At 49.5% G+C, this 20,711-nt stretch overlaps 1 protein-coding gene across 2 annotated transcripts in view; it reads left to right on the top strand.

Annotated features, from left to right (window-relative positions):
• The window catches only part of GREB1 (growth regulating estrogen receptor binding 1), a 124,685-nt gene that overhangs the window by 89,435 nt on the left and 14,539 nt on the right, over positions 1 to 20,711 (top strand). For both annotated transcript variants that reach the window (XM_043469335.1, XM_043469336.1), the window contains exons 16-25: positions 32 to 227; positions 2,091 to 2,227; positions 3,782 to 4,121; positions 5,309 to 5,424; positions 6,731 to 6,930; positions 9,082 to 9,171; positions 11,366 to 11,973; positions 14,569 to 14,671; positions 18,088 to 18,246; positions 19,214 to 19,356. In XM_043469335.1, the coding sequence (XP_043325270.1) occupies positions 32 to 227; positions 2,091 to 2,227; positions 3,782 to 4,121; positions 5,309 to 5,424; positions 6,731 to 6,930; positions 9,082 to 9,171; positions 11,366 to 11,973; positions 14,569 to 14,671; positions 18,088 to 18,246; positions 19,214 to 19,356 (2,092 nt within the window). The remainder of the gene's footprint in view (positions 1 to 31; positions 228 to 2,090; positions 2,228 to 3,781; positions 4,122 to 5,308; positions 5,425 to 6,730; positions 6,931 to 9,081; positions 9,172 to 11,365; positions 11,974 to 14,568; positions 14,672 to 18,087; positions 18,247 to 19,213; positions 19,357 to 20,711) is intronic.

Here is a 20,711-nt window from a genome sequence, read left to right as displayed (position 1 = left end):
ACCATTTCTTCTCCCCCTTTTCCTCCCTCAGTAGTGCTGTTCATAACCTCTACTCCCAAAGTGACCCGTCTGTGGGGCTGGTGGACAGATTGCTCAACTGCAAGGAGGTGAAGGAGGCCCCCAACATCGTGACGCTCCACGTGACCTCCTTCCCCTACGCGCTGCAAACGCAGCACACCCTCGTCAGCCCCTACAACGAGATCCACTGGCCGGCCTCCTACAGTGACGTGAGTGCCCGGGCGGCTGGGCCCGCTGCACCAGTGACCTTGGACTGGGAGAGGTTCTGTTCAGTAAAGATTTGACTGAAGTGCCCAGTTGGGGGTCAGTAGGTTCCAACTCCTTGGTTCGTTGATTGTACCCAGGGTTAGAGTTAAACCCTTCTTGGTCTTTAGAAACCTCCTGCAGTGCATTTCTTGGCTTCCCGTCTAAGAGCTCGTAGGGTAGCGCACTTGGTTTGTTGTTTCTATGGTGACTGAAGCTCTCTGAGTGGCTGAAGCTCTCACTCTCCTGGTGTTGGACTTCGAGGCTTCTAGGGATGTGAGGACTTGGGCTCCGTACGGGGTGACTCTAAGTTTGTCTAGAAGTGTTCCTATTTTTCCTATCCTTGCCTCCTTCAGCAGTGAGGTTCGAAATCTCCTTTCTCAAACTGAACACACATCCACAAACCCTGGTGAGTTTTATTTCAGCTTATCATCTGCCATTTTTTCACCAAAATAAAAGATAGCAGTCATTCTAATATGAAAACTCTGGATGTTTGGATTCTGCCTAATTATACAAGCAAGCAGTAAACATCAAGTTCTGGACTTTTTCGAAGCATCTCGGAGTCATCCGAGCAACCTCTAAAGGTGCTGATGCTTGGTTTGCAGCCAACTGACTCAGAATCAGCGGTCGAGACAGCAGTTGGGAACTTCCCTGGTGGTCCAGTGGTTAAGAATCTGCCTTGCAATGCAGGGGACGAGAGTTTGATCCCTGGTTGGGGAACTAAGATCCTACATGCCCTAGGGCAACTAAGCCCACGCGCTGCAACTACCAAGTCTGAGCGCCACCACTGGGGAGTCTGTGTGCCCCAAAGAAAGATCCTGCATGCTGCAATTAACACCTGACAGCCAAATATGTACATATATATACATTCATGGTGACGGCAGTTGTTTTCATGTAGTGCTTACCGTGAGCCTGGCAGGCAACGTTCAAAGTGCTTTATCTCATGAACTTGGATAAGACGCAGATGCTACATTGATTTCTGATTCACAAATAGGGAAGATGAAGCAGAGGGGATGGGTTAAGCCACTTACCTAAAGCCATGCATCTAGAAAGTTCTGGAGCCAGACTGGGATATGACCTAGTCCGGCTGACTCCGTGGTCCTCACGCTTAACCCTTGTGCTACCTGAGGGTATAGTTCATGGTAAAGAACCCACCTATAATGCAGGCGACCCCTGTTTGATTCCTGTGTTGGGAAGATCCTCTGGAGGAGGGATAGGCTGCCCACTCCAGTATTCTGGCCTGGAGAATTGCGTGGACTGTATAGTCCATGGGGTTGCAAAGAGTCGGATGTGACTGAGCGACTTTCACTTTCCCTTTTGTAGTTTTAGCATCCTTCCCCAACTTCCCTCTTCTCTGAAGTTTGATAAACTCTGATGTTAGTCTGTGAGAAATTTTATATCAATGTGAGTAAATTGGTTAGATAAATGCATTTCTTTCTGCTGATGTAATAGCAGCTGAATGCAAAAATAATTGATTTGCCTATTCCTAAAGCCAGTTAAAATTGTTGGAAAGAAGCAGTTTTAACAAAGAAAGTTGTGTGTCTTAAAAAAAAAGAAAAGAAAACAAGGTTGATTTTCTTCTTGGACAAGGCACTGGCGTCAGTTGAATGGAAAAATCTTGAGTGATGGGGAGGCACTGGCCTTTATGCATGGAGTGCTCTGTGCTCTGGGTTTGCAGAGGAAAGACGTTTATAAAAGGTCACCCAGGGCACTGCAGAGTCAGCTCAGTTTAGATCAAGATGCTGTTCAGGTCACCTGTGCCCCCAGCACGTGACCCACGGTTCCCACAAATGTGTCGTTGGCGTGACCAAGGTGCATCTCTGTTTTAGGGCGTGGACTTGTATCCCGAAAACAAGAAGTACTTCGGGCTGTCTGAGTTCATCGAGTCCACACTCTCAGGACACAGCCTCCCATTGCTGAGATACGACAGCTCCTTTGAGGCCATGGTCACCGCACTGGGAAAAAGGTACACGTCTCTCTTGAAGTTCCTAAAATTGCTCAGTAGTCAAGTGCCAGGTGAGGAATGAATGTGCAGCCAGGGCATGTCTGGGGAGCAGGTCACCGGCCTCCCTTCCTGGGTGACTCAAGTCGCTCCATTGAAGCGACCTTAGTTTATTCCTCATTTTGCATATTGGGCTGGTGATATCATGTTGGTGCTCCAGAAAATTTGAGAGTGAGAATGGACAGAAATATGCTGGAATGTGGGTCTGTGTGTCTGAGACTCAAGGGAGGGCAAGAAAATGGGAGGAAGTAAGATGCCAAAAGGTGTAAAGGGAGAGAGTGGTGATCAGTTGGCTTTGTCTTTATTTCCTTTGTTTATCTACCATGTGCTTATTTTGTTCCAAGAGCCTTACTTTCATTATCTTATTTAGTCCTCCCGACCCTCTCCAAGACAGCTGTTATTATTATTCACATTTGCAAATAAACTGAGACTCAGAGAGACCTCATGACTTTCTCAGGCCATACATCTAGAAAGTGACAGAACTGGGTCTGAACCTGGAATCGGTGTTACCTTTCCAACCCTGTCACGGCAGACCCCAGAGGTGGGTGTCAACATTATCACTTTACAGATGAAGAAATGGAGGCTTAGGGAGGTTAAGGACTGACATCCGCACAGTGCATATGTGGAAAAGGCAGGCCCAGATTTACAGACTGTCTAATAAAAAACACTTGGGGCTTCCCATGTGGCTCAGCAGTAAAGAACCCGCCTGCCAATGCAGGAGATGCAGGTTCAATCCCTGAGTCGGGAAGATCCCTTGGAGGAGGACATGGCAACCCGCTCCAGTATTCTTGCCTGGACAGAGGAGCCTGGTGGGCTGCAGTCCATGGGGTCCCAAAGAGTCAGACACAAATGAAGTGACTTCACACGTGCATGCAATATAAAACAAAATGAATGGCTCTGCTGCTCACTGTGGGTGTTGAACTGAGCTCTGTCGTCTCTCCTCGTGGCAGCTTGTTTTTCTCACTTGTTGATAAAGGGAATGAGTTATCTGTACTTCCTAAACTGTGTTCCAAACTAGGCTGCTGCACACTGATAGCTATGATGCCAAAAGGGGTTCCATGGTCATATGTGTTTGATAAACCTTACATTTACCAAAAGATTCTTTTTCCCAATGAGAGTTCTCAGTGCCTTCCATTGGCCACATGTGCTGTGAGTCTTCAGGAGAGGGCTAGCATGCAAGGCATGTCCAGTGTCTTGTGAGATTAGTGTTCCCCAGCACTCCCTTTGGGAAACTCTCATTCAGCTCTGATGCTGATGGGTTTCATCAGGCCAGGTGGATTGTCAGCTGAGCTCCCGTAGCCTTGCCAAGGGAAGTTCTCCTCCAAGATGTTACACTGAGGCTGTGCGACCTGACCTTTGTCCTGCCTCTGCTTCTCTGTTCAATTCCCCAGCTCCTCCTGCAGCAAGCATGCCCTCTGCCCTGGACGGCAGATGTCTGGTTACCGGTTGGCCCTGGAAGGCCTTGCTTTCCTGGAGTCACAGCCCCGGGTCACGGCGTGGTCTCTCTGTTCCTTGCAGGTTCCCCCGCCTGCACAGCGCGGTGATCAGGACCTTTGTTCTCGTGCAGCACTATGCGGCCGCCATGATGGCCGTCAGCGGCCTCTCGCAGATGAAGAACTACACATCCGTGGAGACGCTGGAGATCACGCAGAACCTCATCAACTCCCCGAAGCAGTGCCCCTGTGGCCACGGGCTCATGGTCCTGCTGCGGGTGCCCTGCTCCCCACTGGCGGCCGTGGCCTATGAGCGGCTGGCCCATGTGCGGGCACGTCTGGCCTTGGAGGAGCACTTTGAGATCATCCTGGGGAACCCCGCCTCGGGCATCACCATAGGAAAGCACTTCCTCAAGCAGCTCAAGGTGGGGACAGGCAGGGACAGACTCCTAGGAGGACGGGTGGGTGGAGATGATGACCAGGGGGCAGGTTAGACACCTGGGAGGGCGGGCAGGACGACCAGGGGGCAGGGAGCAGAGGGGAAGGGGTGGACTGGTGATGAACTTTATGTCTCTTCCAGCGTGGCCTCTGCACACCCGGCCACCCCTCCAGGCTCCTCTCTTAACCACATCCCTACCTGCATCTTTCAGTCCAGCTTTACCACATTATTTATAAAAACTGCACCCTCCCCAAAACCCTGTCTTGCTGTTTTAAAGTTCTGGGCCCTGGCACAATTTTCTTTCTTTCCAGGGGTTCATTTCTTCTCCTCTTTTGTTTAGCTAATACCTATTGGTCCACAGAATTCAACTCAGAGTCTTTCCTTCTTTCAGGAAGTCTCACTTCCCCCTCCTTGCCCTCCGCCCCCAGCCTGGCACAGGTTCTGTTTTCCCTGCCTGTTTTCTGGCTTCTCCCTCTCAGGGGAGGGCAGGGACACCCCCACACATCTCAGCCCCCCCCAAATGAACACAGTGCCTGGCCCATAGACCTCGCTCTCCACTAGACCTCCAGGTGACAGATGATACGAAAGGCTTAGGGCAAGAATATTGAACAATTGGGAAGGAATTGTGAGGGCACAGCTCCGCAATGGGGAGAGCATGGTACAAAGTGTTAGACAGTTGAGGATATACGATACGAAGTGAAGTGTTAGTTGCTCAGTTGTGTACAATGTTTGCAACCCCATAGACTGTAGCCCACCAGGCTCCTCTGTCCATGGAATTCTCCAGGCAAGAATACTGGAGTGGGTCATCATTCCCTTACTGCAGGGGATCTTCCTGACCCAGAGATCAAACCCAGATCTCCTGCATTGCAGGCAGATTCTTTACCATCTGAGCCCCCAAGGAAGGCCTGAGGATGTATACTTTCTAGCAAAGATTAAGGCAGTCAATTGGCAGATATTTCTTGAACGGCTGATGAGTGCCAGGCAGTGTTCTACGTGGCTGGGAATCCAGTGGTGAAGCCGACGGGGTGCTTATTTGCAGTATGAATTTGATAAGGCTCAGACGAGGCGTTGCAAGGGCTCTCAGTCAGCAGGAGGACATCAGGGCTCCCTTAGCGCTGGGCTAGTCGGGAAGGGTGGCGTCCCACAGTCGTCTTCCTCTTTAATTATCCGCAGGTGTGGCAGAACATAGAGGATGCAGAGTGGCGGCCTCAGACGTACTTGGAGTTGGAGGGCCTGCCTTGCATCCTGATCTTCAGTGGGATGGACCCACACGGGGAGTCCTTACCAAGGTGAGTGAGTTGGGGGGCTGTGCTCCTGGGGGTCTGGGAGGAGCCAGCCGCCCGGGCAACCCTGGGGGCTTTACCAGGTGAGGCTTCCCCTGCCCGACTCTCAGTGGTGCACTCACATCATAGGCATCAGCAGCTTGTATCTTTGTGGTGACGGTTTTCCAGCAAATGGCAGTGAAAGGTGTCAGGGCCTGGGCAGCTTTTCCCAGTTCTCAGACAGGAACCTCTTGGGCTCAGGGGGGTGGGTGTGGGGACTGCTGCTGGGCTCTATGGGTGGAGGCCTTGGACCTGATGAGGAAACTGAGGTTTCCAGAGATTAAGCCAGTATGGTGGATGGTGGACTCAGAGCTTCCTGGCTTCTTTCCACTGGGCCATACCACACTTATAGAAGGGCCACTTCGCATTGTGTACTCACGGGCCAGCTAAAAGCGGCTCCAAACTGTTCGACCTTGGTTGTTGCTATGTCATGGATCAAATCTTCCCGTCCTCAGCTCCATCGGACTGACAATGCCTTTATCTTAAACTTGAGTGAGCTTTACTGAACTCCTTTTTGTATCAGGCACTGTGCTGGACTTTTGATCTAGCATTTGCCCCTTGCAACGTTAGTATTACTGCCCTATTTTTTAGGTGAGCAAATGGAAGGCCATTTTCCTGAGGTCACAGAAGCAGTAGTTACAGAGCCTGATTGCAGTCCCCATCTGCCTCTCTCTAAGCGCTCTGCTGTTCCCCTGAGCCCTGCCCCACCCATCCTATATGTCCACCCCTCCACGTATTTCATGACTCATTGGAGTGTTTTCCCAGACAAACTCTGGTTTCCAATATGGCAGTGACTTGATGGCCATCCTTTCCCTTGCATGAGACATGGTCCTGGACACATTTTAAATGTTGTTGGAATTATCAGGTGTCTACTTACTGCATGTATCGCTCGTAACAGTACACTTAAGTGGTTATTAATATTCATTCATATCCTTCAGATGAAAAAAATCTGAGCCTCCCGAGTAGTTGCCCACTTTGTCTAAGGTCCTGTCGCCATGAAGAGGTAGGGCTGGAACTCAAGCCTAGTTCTCATGTGACCAGAAAGTGTTCCTTTGACTCCAGGCAGCACAGGGCTAAATACCCAGCAGGGGACCCCAGAGACTTACAGTCAAATGGACTTCGGTGCTCAGGGCTCACGGTGCGCTGTGAGCCAATATTCCATTGGCCTGAGTCCTGGGGGTCTACTGAGGCAGGCAGGGTGCTGGTCCCTGGCATGCAGCCATGCCTCCTGGTAGAAGGCTCTCGATAGATCCCTTCTTCCGCCTCCTCCCAGGTCCCTGCGGTACTGTGACCTGCGGCTCATAAACTCCTCCTGCTTGGTGAGGACGGCCCTGGAGCAGGAGCTGGGCCTGGCCGCGTACTTCGTGAGCAGTGAGGCTCCCCTGGAGAAGGGCGCCCGGACTGAGGCCTTGGAGAGCGATGGGGAGAAGCTGAGCAGCACAGACAACGAGGATGAGGAGCTGGTGACGGAAGGTGGGGAAGCCGCTCCTGCCCCTGTCCCCACTCAGGGTGGTCCTTGGCCTGTCTGCTGGTCAGCAGCTCCCAATGAGAACCATCTAGATACATCTTTAGGGGAAATCCTTCAGTGATTTCATATTTTGCTTCCCCTCCCCCTGTTTTTGGAGAAGGAAATGGCAACTTGTTCCAGTATTCTTGCCTGGAAAATCCCATGGACAGAGAAGCCTGGTGGGCTACAGTCTATGGAGTTGCAAAAGTCAGACATGACTTAGCCACACTAAACCACCCACCACCACCCCTCATTTTTGGTGGTGTGAGAAAATGGGAATCCCAGCAAGTTCTTTGAAGCTCTAAAATTCTTTAAAAATAGGAAGAAAAATGGAGATTTCCTAGGGCTTAAGCTCATGCCTTGTTTGAATTGCTGGTGGAATTACTGGCTGGTTTAAGATTCACTCGCTTATGCCTTTTATGTGAATTCACTGGAGGTGTCCATTATTGGGATTTATGGAAACAGGCCAATTTCATCTGCAGATGTGAGAGTTTGACACAATGTTTTTTAATAGGACACATAAATCAGGGCAGTGCAAGGCATCTGGCTGCTGTCAGCAGGACAGGGAGAAGAAAATGAAAAGCTGCTGCCGTGAAAGTGCAGGGCGTTTGTGGGGTCTGGTGTAGGGGAGAGTGAGACTGGAGAGCCAGCAGACCAGAACGCCTCTTCCCCGCCCAGCCCCCATCTCTGGCTGTGTGCGTTTGGACAGGTCACGTCACCTCTTCTAGCCTCAGATGGCCCATCTGTAAAATGGGGAGGAAAGACCCTCCTGGTGCCGTACATGCTTTTCACAGGTGTGGGCGGGCCCCTGACATGAAATTGCCCATGGAGGGAATCCGCACTCTTGGCATCCCCTGACCTACCTTCCCCCTTTGCGCCCCTTGAGCTTTGGCCACACTCATCTCATGGTTGTGCCCTGCTCTGTCACCTCTGGGCCACACAGTTGCTCTCTCAGCCACTCGAGTTCCCTCTGCCCCATGCTTCACCTGGAAACCCCACCCAGCTGGCCGTTCAGAACTGGGGTCAGGGTCCCCTCTCTCAGGATGTCTCCCCTCTCCTGCTTCCTGCTGCTGGGTGGGTGCCTGGCTCCTGGGTCCCAGGTCTGCCCTATCTGCCCTCCTTACTCCATCCTGTAGCCAAGACCCCTGGGCAGGAGCCCCACTGACCTACCAGTGCCTCACTGACCTGTCCTGCATCGTACACCTGTCTCCTTAGCGCTCCCTCAGAGGAGGGGGCCTGGGGATGTGGATGGATGGGTGGGTGGGCTGATGGAGGGATAGATGGATAGGTGGATGGATGGATGGAGTGATGGATGGGTAGGCAGGTGGGTGGGTGAATGGATGGATGGGTGGATGGAGGAATGTATGGGCAGAAGGATGGATGGATGGATGGATGGATGGAGGAATGGATAGATGGGTGGACGGAGGTATGGATCGAGGAATGGGTGGGTGGGTGGATGGAGGAATGGATGGATTCATGGATGGTGGAAGGAAGGTTGGATGGAGGGATGGATGGAAGAATGGATGGATGGATGGGTGGATGGATGGATGGAGTGATGGATGGATAGGCAGGTGGGTGGGTGAATGGATGGATGGATGGGTGGGTGGATGGATGGAGGAATGGATGGAGGAATGTATGGGCAGAAGAATGGATGGATGGATGGATGGATGGAGGAATGGATGGATGGAAGGATGGATGGATGGATGGAAGATTGGATGGACAGATGGGTGGATGGAGGGATGGATGGAAGAATGGATGGATGGATGGGTGGATGGAGGAATGGATGGATGGATGGGTGGATGGATAGATGAATGGATGGGTGGACAGATGGGGGGATGGATGGATAGGTGGATGGAGGAATGGATGGATGGACAGATGGATGGATGGATGGGTGGATGGATGGATGGATGAAAGGATGGATGGATGGACAGATGGGTGGATAAAGGGATGGATGGATGGGTGGATGAAGGGATGGATGGATAGATGGGTGGATGGAGGGATGGAGGGATGGTTGGATGAGAGATGCTATATGTGAATGCACTTTATAAACTGAAGTGCTAGGGAAACAGATGGTACCACGATTACTAGGCCTCTTCAGTGTGTGTGTTTTGAAACAGGCTCCACGTCAGAGAAGCGGAGCCCCGTGAAGAGAGAACGATCCCGCTCCCATGACTCTGCGTCTTCATCCCTCTCCTCTAAGGCGTCCAGTAAGTCTCCAGGGGATAAAGATCCCATGGTTGGACCGTTTGGGTTTTCTGAGACTTCAGAGACTGAAAAGAAATTCTTTATTTTCAACTAGAACTGGAAAGATAAGGGGTCTGTGAAGAACTGGCCTTTCTAGAGAGTACGTGCCTTTCTGGACTGGGGTTGGGGGTGATTCTGGGATTATGAGGGGTTTGGGCTGTGGTGGCTTCTGTCCTGGGAGGAGGCCTGTGCTGGGTGGTGTCAGAGGGCACCCCTAGGTGCTCTGCAGGCAGCTGTTGGTTTGGGGAATCGGGGCAAGGAGATGGGTGAGTGTTGCTGTCAAGTCTGAGGGCCGAGAGAAGTGGACACAGAAGGCTTCACTGGGGGAGAAGCAGCAAAATTTATCAAGTGTCCACTAACCCCTGGACAAACCGCACTCGGGCAGAGGAGTGGGGAATGTGGGTCCTGGGGGCTGCCTTGGCCTCAAGGGAGCAGTCCGGGGCAGCACGTGTGAGACAGATCACATGTCCTCCCACCACAAGCGTTTATGGAGAACCCGCTCTCTACCTGGCTCGGGGCACTGAGGGACCCATTAGATACACACCTGCTCGCAAGGAATTCATGGTTCCTTTGGACCAGACTGTGTTGCAATAGGGACTGCTGTGTATTTTCTGCACACACATTCACACTATGAGATGTTATGCTTATGTATAGGAAGAAGTTTGTCCCAAGTGGGGCAGATTTAGGAGTTGGGGGTGGTCCCTGCAGGTTTCAGAGAGCAGCTGGCCTTTGGGCCTTGAAGGCCCTGGGGTGTGAAGGTGTGTGTGTGGTGCTTGGGTGCAGTGAGTGGTCCTGGGGTGACAGACAGCTTAGGGTCATGGCGTGGCTGCAAAGGTCAGAGCACATCATGGGGTTCGGCCTGAGGTGTTCTTTCATTTCTTCTCTTACACCTCCTCACCAGCCCATGGATAACCGTGGGTCAGGCGGTGAGGGTCTCCCTCACAGATGTGCACAGAAGGAATCAAAAGAGGCCTTCTCACAGGAGCCTGGATTCTGTGATGGAGGAAGTTCTGATTTATAGGTTTGAGTCAATCAGAGAAGCCAAATGCTACAGCTTCTTATCCTTCTGGCCCGAACAACAGAGGGATCCAGGGCACCAGGGGGACCTGAGGAGTGGGTGCTTCAGGCCATTAGAATAGAGAAGTGTGGTGCTTTGCTCTTCCCTGATCCTGGGCTGACAGCTTTCTAGAAGGTTCTGGGACCTGCTGGTCTGTGCAGTGTTGTCAGGCAGAGTAGAATGTCCAGGCTGCCGGCCAGCCTCTCCGTCCTGTGAGGGGACTTTCTCAGAATTCCTCAGAGGACCCTGAGACCTTAGGGAGTCTCCGATGAGATGCTTCCTATGGCCTTGGGTACAACCTCCACATTTCAGAGATGGGGAAGCCCCCACTTTCAGGAGGTCCAGGGTGATAGTGGCGCTCGTGGTAAAAAACCTACCTGCCAATGCAAGGGTTCAGTCCTTCGGTCAGGAAGATCCCCTGGAGGAGGGCATGGTCACCCACTCCAGTATTCTTGCCTGGAGAATCCCATGGACAGAGGAGCTTGGTGGGCTACAGTCCACAGGAGCGCAAAGGATCAGATATGACTGAAGCGATATAGCACACACAGGGTGATATAAAAGATGGACCAGGGTGCCGCTCCTGGGTGCCAGGAACCCACACTCACCTTGGCTTGCAACGTGGTCCACCGGTGGGGGAGAGCAAAAGAAATGCTGCCTTTGGGTAGCTGTTGTATGTGCGGCGTTTTCTACCTTGAATTCTTCTGGAAGCTAAAGAGTCGAGCTTTTTCAGTCCTGTGAGTTTTGCTGCTGGTCTGAACCGGAAGCACCGCTCTGCTGTGCAGAGGGGAGATCTGAGCTCCGGGACCCATCTGCACCGGAGCAGGAGGTGGGCTGAGCGCTGATGGTGAGGGTCTGGGACAGATGGGGCTGCTGGTGCAGAGGCTTGGAGGAGTGCGTGGGGCCAGGGGAGCGGCGCTGGCTCTCTCCCCGCAGCACCTCTGGGCTTTGTCAGAAGGACAAAAAGTCCATATTTAACCAGAAGGGGAATTGCCTTGACGGAAATTCCCATCATTGCAGGTAAAAGGAGTCAGTGCTACATAAGCAGGAGCTGGAGTGGGGGCGGGGATCCCGGGCCCTGACTGACGGGCGTCTCTCTGCAGGCTCAGCACCATGCGGCGAGTCCTCGGCCGGACCCTCGCAGGGGGAGCGGGCCCGGTCCCCACTGCCTTGCTGCCCCTCGGAGGAGGCCAGGGCCCCTGGGGAGAAACAGAGGCTCCGGGCAGCGGGGGGGCCAGCGTTGGTCATCAGCAGGCACAGCCCGGGGCTGATCCCACAGCCGGATCCCAGCCTCAAGAGCGGCCAGCGGGGCGTCCAGGTGTCAGCCCCGTCGGCATCCTCCTCGGGCTCAGCCTCCTCACCGGCGCTGCCCGCCGCCGGCCCGCTCGTCCTGCAGGCCTCCCAGTGCTCCATGACCAAGTCCTGCCGGCAGCCGCCCGTGGTCTTCCTGCCCAAGCTGGTGTACGACATGGTCACGTCCACGGACGGCAGCGGCCTGCCCAAGGCCGCCTCGCTCCTGCCGTCGCACTCGGTCATGTGGGCCAGCTCCTTCCGGCCCCTGCTCAGCAAGACCATGACGTCCACGGAGCAGTCGCTCTACTACCGCCAGTGGACGGTGCCCCGGCCCGGCCACATGGACTACGGCAACCGCGCCGAGGGCCGCGTGGACGGCTTCCACCCGCGCCGGCTCCTGCTCAGCGGGCCACCCCAGGTGGGTGCTGCCCCGTGCGCTCGGGCTCCGCGGGGATCGGGGGGCTTGTGTGCACACCCAGAGGCTGGTTTGGGGCTGAGAGCATCCTAGAGCATCCCTTATTCGCGTCTGCTGCCCCCCAGGCGGCATCTCTCATAGCTCTAAGGGGACAGGTAGAGGGACCCACCTGCTGCCCACGGCGGGGTATCCTCCGTCCTCTGACCCCAGTTTCCTCTTTTGAGCAATATGGGGCCAGAGGGGTCCTCTGTGGGTCCTTCTTGCTCATTCAGATTATGGTTCTGCCTTTCCCACGTTCTTCCATTTGGTCCTCACGGCCAGTCAAGGCGGTTCCCCCTCACTCTGACAATGGAAGCTGACCCCTGTTTCTGTCCTACAAGATTTTGGTGAAACAGAACAGGGAGGCAAGAGGCCTGTCTCCATCCCGCAGCTCATTGTATTTTTCTGACAACGAAAGACAGTTTCACCTGTCATCATGGCAGGAACCTAGGTGTGAATGTCAGGGGTTGTGAGCCTGTGATGGTGATGGGGATGCATGAGGTTCATATGGGGTCTTGGGAGGGGGGCTCAGCCACACGGAGCCAGGGTGAAGGGTGGGCCCTGCAGGGAACTGCCTGGGGCTGGGTTCAAACTAAAACATCACCTGCCTCCCTGGGCCAGTTCTAGCTCTCTCTTTGCCTCAGGGTCCTCATCTGAGAATAAGGAAGCTAATAGCTGTGGCACAAGAACAGGAGCTTTAGACAAGAGAGTGATGGTAGGCCACCCGACCCCTAGAAAGCACTGTGGTTGTCCCCGTCATCATCACCGTCCCCGTTTAAGACACGTTTCCTTTTCACTCGCATGTCCGTTTCTTCGTCAGGTACCTACCCCAAGAAACACAGACCCACAAAAATATGGATAGAATTGCCCGTTTTTGTGTTATGTAATTTTCAGTAGTTAAAAAACAAACTGGAAACACCGTGAGTTCTGTTGGTCAAGCTTGATTGAATATACTTGGGCACGGGGTATCATGCAGTTCAGCTACAGAAAATTTGAGCTAGATCTTTATATACTGACACTGAAAGTTCTCTAAGATATCTCCATTTTAACGATCGAGTTGCAGAACAATATATACATAGGGTCATATCAATTACACAGAAAAACCACTGTGTGCATGTGTCTGCATGTGTGAAGATATCTTCAGAAATCCCCGACAGGAGAGCTGTCAGGGGAGGGGGCTGGAATCTGTGACTGTTCTACTTTATTATTGGGTTTCCCTGGTGGCTCAGACAGTAAAGAGTCTGCCTGCCATATGGGAGACCTGAGTTCGATCCCTGGGTTGGGAAGATGCCCTGGAGAAGAAAATGGCAACCTACTCCAGTATTCTTGCCTGAAAAATCCCATGGACGAAGGAGCCTGGCAGGCTACAGTCCATAAGGTCACAAAGAGTCAGACATGACTGAGTGACTTGACTACTTTTTTATTGATATGTATTTTTTGCACTTTTAGATAAGCATATAGTACTTTGTGTAATTTTTTAATAAGGGGAAGTAAAATGTTTTTTATAAAGGAATCCTGGTTTTTCCATACCCTCATCTTACTGAATGTTATCAGTCTTTAAAATTTTTGCATTTTTGATAGGGGAAAATTATTTTGTATATCATAGTTTTATTAGTAAGGGTGAATGTATTTTAATATCTTTATTGGTCACTGGTATTTCTTTTACAATGACTTTCTGGTTTTGTTTCTCTTATTTATTTTTCCTTAGTCCATTTGACTTTCTTTTCTTTTGCTTTGTTCTTTTAGAGTATAAATTTTAATCCTTTGTGAATTATATGCATTGCGAATATTTTCTCTAAAGCTCTCCTCTGTTGTATTTCATATTTTCATTTTGTAAGTTAGCTATTTCCATTCATCAGCATCTGTTGAATCCTTCCTATGAACCAGGTATTAAGCTGAGAACTTAAGCATTAAGCTGAGAGCACATTTTTAGGATGCCAAGGTGGGCGGGAGAGGAGGCTAGCCCCCAGGTCCACTTGTAGCCAGTTGTGACGTCAGTGCTCTAAGACCAATAGTATACTGGCCTAGTGGTGGCTTGATGGGGGTGGGGACCTATTAATACAAGAAGAGAAGGAAATCCTGAACTTAGGAGGAGAGAGGTGTGATGCCAACCTTTCACATCTCCCACAGTGAATTTTGTTGTCCCGCTACAGATACATCCATTAATATAAGATCACAATTTGCAATTGAGCAAGACTTTTAAGGCATTATTAAAACGTCAGTTTTTTTTTTTTTTTCTGAAGCAACATTTTGTTCAGCTTGTGATGGAGTCCTATTTCTAACAGCTTAAACAGTGTGGCCAATTAAAATCTGGAAAGACATTTGCGATGATTGATAAGCAGGTGGGTCTCCTGCCCAAGGGAGTTCGTCTGTCTGCCTGTGCCACGTTTGTTCAGGCCACATTTTCCCGCAAAGGTCTTTGCGTCCCCCTAGCCCTCATTTTAATTGGGCGAGAGGGTTAAGATTGGTGGATGAGTGGAGGCAAGTCAGGTGCTCAGCCAGCGCCTGCACTCGGCATGGACGTACTGATGGTCGGCTCCCACTTCGCTGTCCCTGCAGATCGGGAAGACGGGCGCCTACCTGCAGTTCCTCAGCATTTTGTCCAGAATGCTCATTCGGCTGACGGAAGTGGATGTTTACGATGAGGAAGAGATCAACATCAGTGAGTTCCCTGTTGATGACCCTGGGGCTTGGAATGATCTTCATCAGTTTCTCAAGTGACATTGCTTGTGTCTTTTACTTTCAAGATGGAATTCTCAGATTAATGATCTGACTTCTCCCAAGGACTTTGGAGGGCTTTTATCTTTCCCTTGTAGTCATTTTGTTCAATCCTAGAGTAGAGCCTGGAAGGCCTTGGGGAAGATAAAATTACGATACTAAAAGTAACTGCTCTTTACTGAATACCTTTCAAATGTCAACCACTGTGCCAGATACTTTACATAAATTACCACATTCACTTCCTCTACCATACCGAGAGACAGATATTGTTAATCCATTTTCCTGCTAAGTAACATGTTCAGGAGCCAGCTCAGGGGTAGCAGAACTGGAACCATATTTGGTTGCTGCCTCTAGGGAGTTTTCCAGGTGGCTCAGTGAGTCAAGAATCCACCTGCCAGTGCTGGAGACATGGGCTCAATCCCTGGGTTGGAAAGCTCCCCTGGAGAAGGAAGTGGCAACCCACTCTGGTATTCTTGCCTGGAGAATCCTATGGACAGAGGATCCTGGTGGGCTACAGTCCTTGGGGTCTCAGAGTTGGACATGATTGAAGCAACTGAGAATGCATGCACGCTGCCTCTAGAAAGCAGAGTTGTCCATCAGATGAGAATTCCCTTTCAGACCGCTGAGCACATAGGTCAGCATCTTGGGGCAAAATGAAGAATATATGATATGTAGGGATTAGGCTTTTTTTCCTCATTCCCAGAGCAGAGTTTATCCTGATTAAGGGAAGACTGTCTTTGAACATGTTTCATGCTCATTGTAGAGCACCTCCTCCCCTTTCTCTTCTAGTGCCGCTCCAGTGGCCCTGAAACAGTTTACTGAATGAATCTGTTGGGAATGAAGATTTGTGTAAGGAGTCTGTATTATAGAGAAGGAGCCCCACGAGGCTGCACTGGCATCTAAGAGCACTTCTATTGTGTGTGTTCAAGGTGCACAACTGGATGATTTGATACACATTGTGGAATAATCACCACAGTCACCTCTCATAGTGACTATGTTCATTGCAGCATCATTCACAGTAACCAAGATGTAGCAACAACTGTATGGTGTCCATTGATGGATAAACGCCTGCCAGCAGCTGAGTGGATAAAGATGGGGTATATACGTGCAATGTAGTCAGCCTTGGCAAAGAAGGAAGTCCTGCCCTTTGCACACACAGAACTTCTTTACATGCTCTTAACTGTGTTTGAGTTTTGACTGGGAGAAAATTTAGAACCCAGGAAGCCTGTCTAGCCCTTGATCTTTCCTTTGAAGGAAAAAGGAACCGTATCTACACTCATCTGCACTCTTGAGTTTTCCACCATTTCCCCCACAATTTGGAACCGTATTGCAGATGAAAGTCAGTGGGTCTGCTGAGTTTCTGTCTCATCTTTTGTTGGGTACACCAATGATAAAGAGGATTTGACTGAAGTGTGTTAAACGTCAAAGCCTTATTTTCTCAAATATTGCTTTGGCTTTGTCTTTGGCAAAAAGTGCATAATTCCCCTTTTACAGGATGTTGTGAAGATTAAATGATGTTACACATATGAAGCACTGAGCACCTATTAAATACATAATAAGCATTCCTTTCCCTCTTCTTTTCTTTCTCTTTCTTATGGACATCTCCTTGCAGTCCAAGGGACTCTCAAGAGTCTTCTCCAACACCACAGTTCAAAAGCATCAACTCTTCAGCACTCAGCTTTCTTTATAGCTCTCACATCCATACATGACTATTGGAAAAACCATAGTCTTGACTAGATGGACTTTTGTTGGCAAAGTAGTGTCTCTGCTTTTTAATATGCTGTCTAGGTTGGTTGGTCGTAACTTTCCTTCCAAGGAGTAAGCGTCTTTTAATTTCATGGCTGCAATCTGCAATGATTTTGGAGCCCCCAAAAATAAAGTCTGTCACTGTTTCCACTGTTTCCCTATCTATCTGCCATGAAGTGATGGGACTGGATGCCATGATCTTAGTTTTCTGAATGTTGAGCTTTAAGCCAACTTTTTCACTTTCCTCTTTCACTTTCATCAAGAGGCTCTTTAGTTCTTCTTCACTTTCTACCATAAGGGTGGTGTTATCTGCATATCTGAGGTTATTGATATTTCTCCCAGCAATCTTGATTCCGGCTTGTGCTTCCTCCAGCCTAGCGTTTCTCATGATGTACTCTGCATAGAAGTTAAATAAGCAGGGTGACAATATACAACCTTGACGTACTCCTTTTTGTATTTGGAACCAGTCTGTTGTTCGATGTCCAGTTATAACTATTGCTTCCTGACCTGCATACAGGTTTCTCAAGAGGCAGGTCAGGTGGTCTGGTATTCCCATCTCTTTCAGAATTTTCCACAGTTTATTGTGATCCACACAGTCAAAGGTTTTGGCATAGTCAATAAAGCAGAAATAGATGTTTTTCTGGAACTCTCTTGCTTTTTCGATGATCCAGCAGATGTTGGCAATTTGATCTCTGGTTCCTCTGCTTTTTCTAAAACCAGCTTGAACATCTGGAAGTTCACGGTTCAAGTATTGCTGAAGCCTGGCTTGGAGAATTTTGAGGATTACTTTACTAGCATGTGAGATGAGTGCAATTCTGCGGTAGTTTGAGCATTCTTTGGCATTGACTTTCTTTGGGATTGGAATGAAAACTGACCTTTTCCAGTCCTGTGGCCACTGCTGAGTTTTCCAAATTTGCTGATGTATTGAGTGCAGCACTTTCAGTATCATATGTATAAAATATCATATACATGAAATCAATATATTACATAATTTGGGGTTGGACCAACTAGAATTTTTTACCTTTTTGCCAACAAGCATTTAATGAGCACTGTAGACTATACTGATTATAATGTACAATGATACATGGCAAATGTGAAAACATGGATTGATCCAGTAGTAGTGTTGGCATTCAGAAAGGGGAAGCCGGTGGATCTGAGCATTTATAAGCGTTTTCCTAGAGGTGTAGTGATAGGAGTTGGGCCTTACTGGCTGGGTAACATTTAGATATAAGAGCGCGAGAGAGAACTGCATCAGTTTCTGCTGGTACTGGTAACCAGTGTGATATATTTGAGGGACAGGGCCAGGGAAAAGCACAGAGCACAGGGTTACGTGTATTGGGAGGAGTGGAAGTTAGTGGAAGTCAGAAGAGCAAGCCCATCCCATGGGAAACCCAGCATAAGGTTCTTCCTCTGGATAGAGATAGATCTGAATGCACCTTCTTGCTGAATTAGAAGAATCCTGAAAATGGAACATGTACCTGGGCATTTGAGATCCCATGGTAACCTGTAGACTCAGCATCAGTTCCACTCCAACCATCACCCTTGTGCACGTTTGAAATAAATCTTTCTCACATCCCATTTTGCCACATATCTATGTTTCTCCCGATCCTGTAGACCTCAGAGAAGATTCGGATTGGCATTACCTCCAGCTCAGTGACCCCTGGCCAGACCTGGAGCTGTTCAAGAAGTTGCCTTTTGACTACATTATTCACGATCCAAAGTATGAGGACGCCAGTCTAATCTGCTCACACCATCAAAGTGTCAAGAGCGAAGGTCAGATTTGTCAAACTCTTGCTTCCACCTTCTTCCAGAGTATGTGGGAATAGCCTCTTAAAGGGATGAGCTAAATCTTGCTAGTGATGAACATATCTGATGGTGATGAGTGAACTCGCGGTGCCTGTGAGAGCAGTGAGGTCACCACCTCTCTGGACAGGAAATGCTCTTCGACCCCACGAGGGAAGACTTGCTGCTCCATTAGTGTGGAAAAATGTGAGGACACTGTTGATGGCTTTTCATGATTGGAATACTCTGAAGATTCTTGTTAATCGAAGAAAAAGATGTATGTTTTTCTATGCATTTGGATTGTTACAACAAAATGCATCTATTTCCCATCCTGCCTTTCCTTGGTCTCTTGTCTTCTCGCTCCTTCTTTGGGGACCACTAATTTTCACAGTATTATGACCCTACCGGGTTTCAGGGTCACTGGTGACAAACGTTGGATGTGAGTGGCCAGTAAGATTATAAGCACTGACCAGGAAAGTTCAGTGAATGCAGTGTGAGAGGAAGACACCAGTCTCCTTGTCGATTCCATCATTTTATCTACATTGAGCCCAGAGCAGATGCCGTTCACGGAAGCCTCCTTCACACTTCACGTAGACCTTCTCGAATGGAGGTTGAGTGTTAAAATCTTGATTTTGCTAAGTCGTTTGAAATCCTAGGGGTGATCATGTGCTTTGCAGCATTTGCATATTAAGTCAGTGATCGATTTACATTGTCACAGATCTAGTCCTTGAATAGGTTTATAAAACATCTGTAGCAGGATGAGTGAGATGCCATGTGAATGTAGTGTCTAGTTTATCCCACTGAGACTCTGTCCTTTCTGGCCAGTGAAGTCAGCTTGGGGCGGACAGGTGAGAGGCGATCCCAGGAAGCCCTGTTAACAGTGTTTCATTGCCAACAAGCGGGAGGAGAGAGTATTGGTTGGGCCTCCTGTGCTCTTTAACGCTGGGATTTCGTGCAGACAGAGGGACGCACCGGAAGCCGGAGGACCTGTACATGCGACGCCAGACGGCGAGGATGAGGCTGTCCAAGTTCGCAGCGTACAACACCTACCATCACTGTGAGCAGTGCCACCAGTACATGGGCTTCCACCCCCGCTACCAGGTAGGACAGAGCCCCCAGGTAGCGCCCCAGGTAGACTCCAGCGGGCACTTCGACGACTCTTGGCTACGTGTTTCACCTTGGCTAGCACCTCGGTTTCCTTCTTCTTGTTATGTTTGCATCCTGGAGTCAGGATGTGGAAAGTTCTGGAAGAAGCGCTTTCGTCCTGAATCCGCCATTGCCTTCAGGCATCTCTGAAATTATTACTGATGCTACCGAACAGTGATTCCCCCGGGGTAACACATGTATTAGTGGCAGAGTTAACCGGCTATCAAAGTCTTACTTTTCTTTACATCTTAGCAATTTCTAGTTAGTTCAGTGCAGCAGACACTTCCTGAGTGCTTGTTATGTACTGGACACAGACTCAGAGGTGAAGAAAACCCCAGACTTGAGGCTCACAGTCTAGGGATGGACAGGTGCACATAAACAAAACTTTGGAGCAGGCTAAAGCTGGCAGGAAAGTGGTATGGGTGACGTGTAGACATTATGAGGTTTAAGAGAGAAATTTGCATTTACTGAGCATCTACTACGCGCCGGGCTATGTACTAGGCACTTTTTATATCCAGTACTTCCCAATTTTTTACGTGATAGAAAATGATATTTGCCCTGGACCCTGGGTAGATGGATAAGACTGCTCCCAGGGCTCTGGCTGAAGCAGTTTATGTTCAAGTGACACCTGTGATCCATTCAAGGGGCACTTGGTTAGGAAACCATGCTGTTGAGTTTCTTCTTTAATTCTCATTAAAACCCCACAAGGCTATAGCATCATCCCCATTTAATAAATGAAGATATGATACTGGGCAGGGAGCAGGAGAGAAGGTTCTGAAGGATCAGTAAGAGTTTGCCAAGGAGCCAAGGTGGACAGAAGTGGGGGGGAAGGAGCAAATGGCAAGTGCAACAGCAGGGAGACGAGGGGTGTCTAGAGGAATCAGAAGTGACTTTAGTGGGTGTTGATGGAGCTTAGAATGAAGGCTGGTCCCAGGACAGGAGGCTGGGGGGGTGGGCACAGACAGATCATAGAGTCATTTGTGCTGTGGGGAGGAATGGGGCCTTTGCAGTGAGAACTCTTAGCTGAGTCCTGATGGGGGCAAAGTTACCTTGGGAGGGGGTATTTCCTTCTTCTTATTTTTTTATTTTTCTAATTTTTAAGTTGATTTTTTTCAGTTGATAAACACTTGATAAGAAAATGAACAATTTTTCCAGTTTTTTGAGATATAACTGACCGATAACATTGTGTAAGTTTAATGTAGACAACATAATGGTTTGATATATGTATATGTTGCTAAATGATTGGCACAATAAGTTGAGTTAATTAACATCCACCAGTTTTGAATAGTCTCTTACTAATCCGTGGAGGG

The sequence above is a fragment of the Cervus canadensis genome, chromosome 5 (assembly GCF_019320065.1).
Source record: "Cervus canadensis isolate Bull #8, Minnesota chromosome 5, ASM1932006v1, whole genome shotgun sequence".
NCBI classification, from domain to species: domain Eukaryota; kingdom Metazoa; phylum Chordata; class Mammalia; order Artiodactyla; family Cervidae; genus Cervus; species Cervus canadensis.
The sequence above is the reverse complement of the archived record's forward strand: the minus strand, read 5'-3'. Positions and strand labels throughout refer to the sequence as shown.